The sequence below is a fragment of the Oratosquilla oratoria genome, chromosome 30 (genome assembly GCF_046742065.1).
Source record: "Oratosquilla oratoria isolate Oo_2021 chromosome 30, ASM4674206v1, whole genome shotgun sequence".
NCBI lineage: Eukaryota > Metazoa > Arthropoda > Malacostraca > Stomatopoda > Squillidae > Oratosquilla > Oratosquilla oratoria.
In genome coordinates, this window is record NC_134806.1 from 51,039,018 (window position 1) to 51,051,049 (window position 12,032).

Genomic DNA, 12,032 nt, shown 5'->3' on the forward strand with positions numbered 1-12,032 from the left:
ACCAAGGCTTTTTCCCCCTTACAAGGGAGGTAGCCAAAAAGGAAAAGGCATAAAACCATTCCCACCCATTCCATCCCTGAATACACTCCACACCCCTCCACCCTCCCTCTCATCTTAGCACCTCCTGGATGACGGGTCATCCCTGCAACTTGTCCACTGCCCTTGGGTTTTTACTAGAGTAAATATATATATATATATATTACTACATAAACAGAAGATAAAAGGAATATAAATTGAACTGGAGAGCAAATTTTGTTCACTCTTGAATGACCTCGTGGGTTGAAACAAAGGGACACCACACAGGCTTCTAAATGTGTAGGTATTGCATATGTAATGCTTTTCTGTCAGCTTAATAAAAACCAGCAGAAAAGTGTGATTTTTTCATCACAGATGAGTTATACTGCATTTTACCTGCCCTAAAACATATTGCTACCCTCAAGAATTTTAGCTATACTGTATTCTGTGATTCAAAAAGTGCCTTGCAGTATCTAGAAATTTACAATGATCACCCATTCATATAAAAAAAATTGCTGTGATTGTTTATACATCAGTATAGAGGAATTACAATTTCATTTTTTTGGGTTCCTGCACATGTGGAAATCTATGGAAATGAAAGGGAAGACCAGTTAACCAGATAGTTTGATGCTAAGATGATGCCCCCTACCATATTGGGACTTTTTTTTTTCCCAAGCACCTTAGATCAAGAATATATGGCAAAAGGAATGGAATGAGGTGGGACACAACAAAACGAGATAGATCTCTACAATCATACACCCTTGGGAGTACAATAAGTAAAATATGAGATAAATATGTTGTCTCTGGATCATACAAGATTAACCCACATATTTCCTATGAATGGCGGAAATATGCCATAAAGTGACGATTGTTTGGTCCCATGGATGATTATTTAGGGATTTACTGGTTGAGTGCCCACTGTGAGGGAATTGAGACCAGCATTTATCACAGTGTAAAGATGGTGATAACAGACACAGTTGGCTAGAATTTTGGAGACACATATGGATTTAGAGTTTTCAACTATACTAAAGAAGCAATTAAAACTCCTGGAGAAAATCTAGATTTTAAAGGATTATAATTCTAATCAAAATATTATATAAGAAGTTGTGTATCTAGTTGAAAAAAGAATCATCTATTTTTTCTAAACAAACATAATTTCATTTATATATATATCTTTTCAACCATATCAATTTTAACTTTAAATCCATGCCATCACAGTCAAGACTGACGAAGAGCTTGATGGAAGCGTGTATACATACATACATACATATATATATATATATAGATAGATATATATATATATATATGTATATACATATATATATACACACATATATATATATATGCTAATAAGAACACGGGTACGTGTGTTCACTTATGCAAAGTAGATCACTTAGAAGAAGAAACTAACGAAGCAGAGTGCTTTCGTATATTACATCATCAGTGCAACAAGTACAAGGTGGCTACAGCAGTACTTGTTGCACTGAAGATGTAATATACGAAAGCGCTCTGCTTCATTAGTTTCTTTTTCCAAGTGGTCTACTTTGCATATATATATATGTATATACATATATATATACACACATATATATATATATATATATGTATTCATATCTTTCTTTTTCCTCTCTTCTCTTAATTCTATTTCTTTCTCTCTATAATATGAAATATATTGTATTTAGCATCCATGATCCGGGTAGTTATGACGCCAGATAATATCCAACCAATCAATTTCCAGTGTGGGTCAGCATGTGATGCTTGAGAGAACATTTATGTGAAAAAGCTGCATCACACGAGTCACACTGGAATGGCTTCTCTCCGGTGTGAGTCCTTATGTGACTCTTAAGGGAACCTTTTTGTGAGAAAGCTGCATCACACAGATTACACTTGAAAGGCTTCTCTCCTGTGTGAGACCTCAAATGACATTTGAGATTAGGTTTACTTGGGAAAGCTGCATTGCACAAGTCACATTGGAATGGCTTTTCTCCTGTGTGGGTCATCATGTGAGATTTGAGGTGACTCTTTTGTGAAAAAGCAGAATCACACAGGCCACACTGGAAAGGCTTCTCCCCTGTGTGGATCATCATGTGACATTTGAGTTTAGCTTTACTTGAGAAAGTTGCATTGCACAGGTCACACTGGAAAGGCTTCTCTCCTGTGTGGGTCATCATGTGACGTCTGAGTTCACCCTTACTTGAGAAAGCTGCATTGCACAGGTCACACTGGAAAGGCTTCTCTCCTGTGTGGGTCATCATGTGACCTTTGAGGTGACTCTTTTGTGAAAAAGCAGAATTGCACAGGTCACACTGGAAAGGCTTCTCTCCTGTGTGGGTCATCACATGATTTTTGAGTTGACCTTTACTTGAGAAAGCTGCATCACACAGGTCACACTGGAAAGGCTTCTCTCTTGTGTGGGTCATCATGTGATTTTTGAGGTTACTCCTTTGTGAAAAAGCAGAATCACACAGGTCACACTGAAAAGGCTTCTCTCCTGTGTGGGTTCTTATGTGACATATGAGGTAACTCTTTTGTGAAAAAGCAGACTTGCACAGGTCACACTGGAAAGGCTTCTCTCCTGTGTGTGTCATCACATGATATTTGAGGTTACTTTTACGTGAGAAAGCTGCATTGCACAGGTCACACTGGAAAGGCTTCTCTCCTGTGTGGGTCACCATATGATATTTGAGGTTACTCTTTCTTGAAAAAGCAGAATCACACAGGTCACATTGAAAAGGCTTCTCTCCTGTGTGGGTCATCATGTGACATTTGAGTTTACTCTTTGTTGGGTAAGCTGCATTGCACAGGTCACACTGGAAAGGCTTCTTTCTTGTGTGGGTTATCATGTGATGATTGAGGAGACTCTTTTGTGAAAAAGCAGAATTACACATATCACACTGGAAAGGCTTCTCTCCTGTGTGGGTCATCACATGCTTTTTGAGGTCACCCTTTTGTGAAAATGCAGAATTGCACATATCACACTGGAAAGGCTTCTCTCCTTTGTGGGTCGTCATGTGACATTTGAGTTTATTCTTACTTGCAAAAGCCGCATTGCACAGGTAACACTGGAAAGGCTTCTCACCTGTGTGGTTCATCATGTGATAATTGAGGCGACTCTTTTCTGAAAAAGCAGAATCACACAGGTCACACTGGAAAGGCTTCTCTCCTGCATGGATCGTCATGTGACGTTTAAGACGTCTTTTGTGAGAAAGCTTTATTGCGCTGGTGACATTGCAAAGGGTTCTCTCCCGTGTGGGTCATTATGTGATATTTAATATGACTTTTGAGATAGCTGTGCCACAGATGTCACACCAGATCCTCTTATTCGTTTGACATATTGTGTCTATGGATAGTTCTTCAAAGAAATATTAGTAGTTACCCTCATCCTGGAAAAAAATGTAATTATATGATTGACATCTAAATCTTTGAGGTTGTGTAATAATAAGATTTTGGGTGTTTCCATACAAGTTCATATTCAAGTCCCTTTGTACCTAAGCAGACTCACTGTACATGCCACCTACCATAAAATAGGTAGAAACACTAACATATATGGTGCTATGACATGTTGCATTCTACTTTTTCATTAGAAATGCACCTAAAATCATACAATAGCTACATGCTTACTCACGCCACCACAACCAGATTGACTTATTTTTTTGCTCTAGCTTTTTCATCTGGCCACAAGATTTGGGAGGGGGGGGATTGCCCAGGTGGCTACAGCAGTCATATTTCAATATTCCAGAATGACTTATTCAGCTCACCTCACTCATCTGACTCAAATGCAAATCACATTGTTTAAGATACACTGGTAAGTGGTGTACCCTTGTTATTTTTGCAAAATGTAATAAGTGAATGTTATCTAAGAAATTGTAGAATAACTATCTATATTTTTTCTTGTTATATTTAGTAAAACCTCGTCCTCCTTTGGCTTTATTTTTCATGGTTTTGTGGGGCCGGTACCTGCTTAGACTTAAACTTTGCAGGTGGTGCAGAACAGTTCATACATGAACACAGTGGGCAATCATATGGTGGCTAAGAATAATGAGTCTTGGCCCACTTGGTTGACCCTGGGTGGTGGTGGCGATGATGATGGCCCTTGATGCACACATATTCTTCCTCATTGGGTCACTTGGGTCATTTGAAAATGTGAAAAGGGTCATCCATATACACCAAGAAAGAAAGGGTCACAGATTCATTGTTTGGCAGAAACCTTATAGATAGGCTGATAGTCAGCAGCAGGTCATACCCACCCTGTTGCATTGGTCACTCTTTACCCTTTAAGTTTATGACCCTCAGTCATTAACTTGTCTGGGAATCGAACTAGATAACATCATCTTATCAACGCCCTCCAGGATCTAAATGTTCAACCTTGTACCAAATGCTACGATAGGGGAAGAGAGGGAGAGAAAAAGAGAGATTTCATTTAGTAGTCTCTGGTGTGGCACCTTGTTGAACGCTTTGCTAAAGTCAAGGTAAATAACATCGTAATTTTCATTGTTATCTGACACCTTATATACTTTAGTGTAAAAGGATAGAAGATTAGTCAGACATGACTTACCCTTGGGGAAACCATGTTGTGTGTCACAAATTATATTATGTCTCGATGTGTTCTCTTAGTCTATTATTGATTCAAGCATTTTACCTATAACCAATTTCGAACTGATTGGCCTGTAGTTGCATATAAACGATTTATCTCCCTTCTTAAAAACAGGAACAACATTTGCCTGCCTCCAAGCAGTTGGCACAAAACCAGTGCCTACTGATTCATTAAATATTTCACTTAACTGGTCGCAATTTCAAATTTACACTCCTTAAGCATTCTTGGAAAAATTTCGTCTGGACCTGGGGATTTTGTAGCTTTAAGTCTTTCAATCTGCTTAACTACTACTTTAATGCTGATATTAGAGAGACTACTTTCTTCATCCCCACTGAAAATCGGATCACAGTCAGGTACCTTATCTAACCTCTCATTAGTAAACACCAAGAGAAAATATTTGTTAAACTCCTCACTCATTTTTTCCTCCAATTCTATCATGGCATTTTCATTGTTTTTAATTGCGCCTATTCTTTTTTATTTTTACATATAGTCCTCTTTTCATTCCGATCTCATGTTTTAATCTGTCCATCATCCATTTGGGAGTATTACTGTTCTTCCGTATTGACTTCAGGGGGATAAATGTATTTTGTGCATTTATAACTAGCTGTTGAGCCCCCGCCCCTAAGTGACTTGACCCAAGGTATGCATATTACCCTCCGTGACCTGACCCCTGATGTCTGAGACGTCTGTATGATATTTCATATTCAGTCTCAAATAGGTTTTTATATTGTCAAAGTTTGCTCTCCTGAAGTCTGGTACTTGGACATTATTCATACTTTTTAATTCTTCCCAAATAATATTAAATCTTATTTCTTGATGATTGCTTAAGCCTAGACTATCTCCCATTTTTACGTTACTCATTATTAGTTAAAAGTGTCCAGAGTATTTTCTCCCCTCGAATCGGTAATCATTTGTTTTAGGAAATTATCCTGCACCACATCTAAGAATTTTTTTGCTTCCTGATCTACTAAAATTTCCCAGTCAATGTTTCTATAATTAAAATCTCCCATGATCACAACATTTTTGTACTGGGACACTGCGAATTTCATGAATCAGGGGATCAGTCTGCTCAATGCTGAGGTTAGGTCTATACAGGACGCCAATACAGTAAGTTCTCATTATACGGTACATATGCGTTCCTGAAAACCTTACCACAAATTTAAATTACTGTGTACCAAACCCATTATAACATGTATTAATAGGATATGGTAGACATACTTCTCCCTGCTCTATCCTCTTCAAAATATCTAGTGGATACTGTATCTGTGAATTTTTCTTGCCATAAATAGAATAGAGGGTAGTAATTACCAAATACCATAACTGTGAATTTACCGGATAAAGAATTACCGTATAAGGAGGACTCACTGTAATAACTTTCTTATTCCTGCCTATAATCTCTACCCAAATAGATTCCGTACTGTCCTCTTCCTTAATCGAATTATTGATAATACAGTTTATTGTATTTTTAATGAAAAGTACTCCTCCCCCTCCCCCACTCCTGCCAACCCTTTCCTTGTGAAAAAAACTTATATCCTTCTATTTCGATTTCAGGATGGAAATGTTTATCAGCCATGTTGATCAATGATTCAGTAATACCTATAATATCAAAATTCTCTATGCATGCTTTACCTAACATCAAATAAATTTTGTTAATTACATTTCTGCTATTTGTATAGTTAACATTAAGTTTATTTTCCCCCCACCTACTTTGGTGATTCTTTTCAGTCCCTTTCTGAACTGTTTCTATTGCCTAAACCATATTCCGATACTTCCCCCACTACTCCCATGTAATCTACCCGAAAAAACCCTGTAGGGTGCCTACTTCTTGCTCAAGGGATTCAGCAAGGAGCCGAAATCCTCTGGGCAACACGTGCACCCGGTCCCTTGTACATAGATGATTCTTACCATAAAAGCAATCCCAGTTGTTGACAAATGCCCATCCATTGGGCTTACAATGTTTTGCCAGCCTGCAATTCATTGCAATAGCCCTGGAATGCCACATGCCTCCAACTCTATGCCTCAGAAGGATTCCACATACAACAGGAACACCTCCCTTATTCCTAATCTTGTCTAGCACATCCCAGAACTGCGCAAACAATTCCTCACTCCCTAACTTGCCTATATCATTGTCCCCGGCACTTAGGCAAACGACAGGGTCCTTACCTTCCCCTACTAAACACTCTTCAATCCTATCTCTAAAATGGGGACAGTAGTAAAGGATAAGATGTCAAGATGAAGAGCAGTTACAAGTGGAGTTCCACAAGGTTCAGTGCCTGCACCAATAACGTTTCTTATCTATGTAAATGACATGATGGAAGATACAAGCTATACCAACATGTTTGCAGATGATACAAAAATCACGAGAAGAGTGAAAAACAAAGAGGACTGTGATTGCAAAAAGATTTGTATACTATTTTTGCATGGAGCCAAGGATGGGAAATGAATTGCAATGTAAAAAAAAGTACTGGAAATGGGCAATAGCTGCCAAAGGCCAATTTTAAACTAAGCATGGGTAAGAGAGCCCATTACAAAAGCAAAAAAGGAGAAAGATTCGGGGGTGCTAATAAGACAACAAGTCACCTAACAGATATCAGCAGGACTGTGGGAGAGACATATGGATGATTACATATACCATACATACATATACCAATGGCTTTTTTCCCCTTACAAGGGAGGTAGCCAAAGCCAAAGGCATAAATCCACTCCCACCCATTTCATCCCCACATACTCCACTCCTATTCACCACCCCTCTCTCCCACTTTTTTTTGTGGGGGGGGGGGGGGGGCTCCTCCTAGATAACCGGTCATCTCTGCATCTCACCCACTGCCCTAGGTCAGAAGCAATGTAGCACATCCACAGCAAGGCTGCTTTCTTTAATCAGCTACCCCCCTCTCCGTCTCCTCATGCAGAAAAAGAGAAGACAGGGAGAAATCCCTTTGGGCTGCATCAAAATATTCACACATACTTCCTCACCCCCCATCCCCCCACCCACTCCCTTCCATGCATGGATTACTGCAGAAGATTAAAGTGGCTTTTAACTATATGGATGAAAAAATGATGAAAAAACTGATTGCAACCCTGATCCATCCAAGGCTGGAATGTGCCAATGGTATGGTCCCCACACAGAGTGAAGGATGTAAGAAAGCTTGAATATATAAAGAACAGAAACAAAACTGTTCCCTAGCCTGGCAGATAAACCATACAAGGAGACTAAAAGCACTGGGTCTGCCAACTTTGAAAGATTGAAGAGAAAGAGGTGATACGATTACAGTATTCAGGTCACTAAAGGGGATAGATTGCACTGACAGATGAGATATCTTGATTAAGGATGAGGGGGGCTTTAACATGTCATGGGAACAAATTAAGAAAGACCACACGTCTAATGGATGTGAAGAAATATATTTTCTATACAGATGCATAAATACTTGGAATAGCTTAGAAAGTGATATAGCCCAAGCTCAAACAATACATGAGTTCAAATCTATATATGATAACAGGAAATGAAGGATATAGATTAAGTTGGAACTGTATATGTATTTGAAACTAGGTATGAAAAAATTGGAGAGTAGGAGTGGGACACAACAAGCACTGCTTCTTTCCGATATGCTACAATTAGGTAAATACAGAGGACACAAATCAGAGACCTGACCAACCCAAGCTGGAAGTGATCTGGACATATAGGTCGTATTACCTAAGTCCAGTATCTATGTAAAGTTACGTAAGGTAAGGTACAACTATTCATACTATAATGCAATGACCTGTAATTAATACAATGTAGACTTGTGGAGTGAATATAAAGTTTTCACTGATAAGAATATTAATTAGGCCTGGATGGTTTTCACACCAGACAACTGAAAACATGTAAAAACGAACTGGCAAAACCACTCCAACTACTGTGGACCAGGTCACTGAATGCTGGCAAGGTACCAAAAGTACTCAAAGTAGGGATAATAACACCCATCCACAAAGGGGCAGCAAAAGACTCCCAAAAAAATTACAGTCCAAAGGCCCTAGCCTCCCACCTGATAGAAATTATAATGATTTGACCCAAGATAACTGACTACTTAAGAGATCACAAAATACTGTACCTTTAACAAAGGCCAACACGACTTCAGACAGGGTTGCTTGTGTCAATCACATTTGCTGTCTCATTATAAGAAAGTTACGAGAAATGTCCAGGAAGGTAAAAATGTAGGTGTTATCTACCTAGATTTTTCAAACTCCTTCAACAAGGTAGATCATGACATCCTCCTTTATAAACTGAGAACAATGGTTATCTGTGGTAACCTGGGCAAGTGGCTGCACAGCTTCCTCACAAACTGGACATAACAAGTGACAGTTCAGGGAACGCTGTTGTCTGAGCTGAGCCAAGTCATCAGCAGGGTCCCTCAGGGCTCAGTCCTGGACCCAATGTTATTCCTAATCATGATTGGAGACATCAACAAGAACCTACAGCATTCATATGCATCATCCTTCTCCGACAATACCAGGATTGCCAAGGACATCAAGTCTGTTGCAGACATGGCCCAACTAAAAGTAGACCTGGACAGATTGGCAAGATGGGCCAAAACCAACAACATGGCTCTAAATGAGGACAAACTTGACCTCCTGAGATATGGCCTACTCCAAGACCTGAAAATGGACACTACCTACAAGTATAACTGAATGCCCAATGAAGCCAGTAACTCTGTGAAAGACCTAGGGGTGAACACGATCCATGACTTAACTTTCACGAGGCACATTGAGATAGTATTTGAGAGTGCCCACAAGCTCTTGGGGTGGATCCTAAGAACTTTCCACATGAGGAATAGAGAATGCATGCTGACCCTGTGGAAGACCCTAGTCCTACCAAGACTGGAATACTGCTGCCATCTCTGGTCCCCACACAAAGAAGGGGAAATAGCCAAACTGAAGGCTATACAGAGGACCTTCACAAGGAGAATAGAAGGCATGCAAGGGCTCAATTACTGGAATAGGTGGTGCCAAACAGCAACTTACAAGTAAACAATCACCAGCAATGGGGCCAACTATGCCACATCCAAAGAGCAGAAGGCCTGTTCCAAAGAGTTAAGACCGTAGCGCACCACAGCTTCTCACATACTGGGACACACCCCTTTAATTCTGTCCCATTAAAGATAAGAAGCCTGACTGGCATCACACCAGATAGCTTAAAAAAAACAGATGGACAAGTAACTACAAACAGTGCCTGACCAGTTCCCTACTCCAGGATACATCAGCCACATAATCACACTCCAATCATTAAGGCAGACTTAGGAGACAAGCTGCCTGAAGACAGCAGCTACCCATGTCAACTGCATCCTTAGATGGATGAAATCATACAAAGTAAGGCAAGTAAACAGAGAATTCAGAGATTAGGCAGTGAACTTAGTATTAATATTCCAGAATCATGCAAACATGGGTATTTTAACATGAAACTTATATTGTCCACTAGTGCCTCATCTAATACAACCTAACCTATCCTTTCCAAAGAAATGGAAAAGGTGAAATAATAATAATAATAATAATAGTAATAATAACAATAAAAATAAAAATGTGTTTCTGTAATTGGAATAGAACCATGAACTTTTTTTTACCTTTGTACTGAAGATGACAAGATGGAGTTCCACCCCTTAACCAGAATATAAGCAAACAGGATACACATGTTGGTAAACAAAGATATTTGTCAGTCTTTTTTTTAATCACTACAGATGGTAATATTAACTTGTGGTACTCACATATGAGTTTCAAAACAGGTACGGGCACAAAATTTTCATTTTTTTAAACCCTTAAATGTTGCATATGAAAGGCAATTTTATTAGAAACAAAATGTTTTTTAAAACTTTGAAATAGCTTGAAAAATAATGGAGATACAATTTTTTGAGTTATTTTTTTTTTCATCCTGCATTTTTGACTAGACTTCATTGTAACAAAATGTTAGAATTAGGGGTAGTAATTTGTAAAGATTTTGGTAAAGAAATACACATAAACTCCAAACCACTGGTCCAATTTCATTGAAATTTGGAATACTTGGGTTTTATGGATCAACAAATCACATGAGCATGTCAAAAACAATGTGGGACATCTCCATCATACCATATTTGCTTTTTCATGGCAACTATTAAGTTGTTAATTTTCAGATTATCATCAATAAAATCCAAACCACTGGCCCAATTGACATGCAACTTGGCATGTGAAGGTTTTATGGGTCAACAAATCTCCTGAGCATGTCATTAACATTGCAGGACCTTCTTCTTATACCATTCTTACTAACACCTATCATGTTGCCATGGCAACTGTTGTCAATTTAGAAATAATAAAATCCAAACCCCTGGCACAACTGACATGCAACTTGACATGTGAAGGTTTTATGGGTCAACAAATCTCTTGAGCATGTTAAAAACAATCCAGGGCCTTCCTTTTATACTGTTCTTAATAACACCTTTCATGTTGCTATGGCAACTGTTGTCAATTTAGAAATAATCAATAAAATCCAAACCACTGGCCCAATTGACATGCAACTTGGCATGTGAAGGTTTTATGGGTCAACAAATCACCTGAGCAGGTCATTACATTGCAGGACCTTCTTCTTATACCATTCTTACTAATATCTATCATGTTGCCATGGCAACTGTTTTCAATTTAGAAATAATCAATAAAATCCAAACTCCTGTCACAACTGACATGCAACTTAACATGTGAGGGTTTTATAGGTCAACGAATCACCTGAGCATGTCAATAAAATTGCAGGACCTTACTTTTATACCATTCTTACTAACATGTTCCATCAAAGTAATGTATGCGCAAAGATAACTGGTCAAAATCAATTGCAGCCACAGGTCAAAAAGTTAGCTTCATGAAGTAATATACTGGTTCACCATAGTTTCCCTAAAATAACTTCTGGATCATTCCATACCAAATGTCACCTCACCACCTCAGATTTTGACGAAAATTGGTACACAAGGACAACATTCAAATAATATACTTCCTGTCATGGCCATAGCCGGCTATGTAATAGACAAAGCATAAATGATAGCCTGTGCAACACCTTAAAATTCATACCATAACAATGTAAGTATTATTTGTGAACAACACCCTCCACGATTATTACTGGACTATCTCCGACAAGTCATGTGTAAACAAAAACAAACACGACTTGGACGTATCACATAATATGCCTACATGTATTAAAATGAAGCTCAACTGTATAATACCCAACGATCTTGAGCTGCTCATTTCCGAGATGAAATAGATAAAAGAAAAAAACTATATTCATTTTTACATTAAAATATTTTTTCTTGGTGCCTTACTTTAATGCTAGTCATTTTTCCAAGTAATTTATTTTTTCTATTCTGTACAGTCATATTTTTCATGTATGTCAATTTTGACGTTTTTTTTTCTAATCAACCTAGCTTTTATTATGACA

At 38.4% G+C, this 12,032-nt stretch overlaps 1 protein-coding gene across 1 annotated transcript; it reads right to left on the reverse strand.

Moving 5' to 3' along the window:
• Positions 1–1,604: 1,604 nt before the first annotated feature.
• On the reverse strand, positions 1,605–11,808 carry LOC143041360 (uncharacterized). Its single transcript, XM_076213191.1, has 2 exons — positions 11,669–11,808; positions 1,605–3,398 (listed from the first exon to the last, which is right to left on the reverse strand). Exon 2 carries the CDS (start codon positions 3,192–3,194, stop codon positions 1,743–1,745), a length of 1,452 nt encoding a protein of 483 aa, XP_076069306.1. The 5' UTR covers positions 3,195–3,398; positions 11,669–11,808; the 3' UTR covers positions 1,605–1,742.
• Positions 11,809–12,032: the final 224 nt, after the last annotated feature.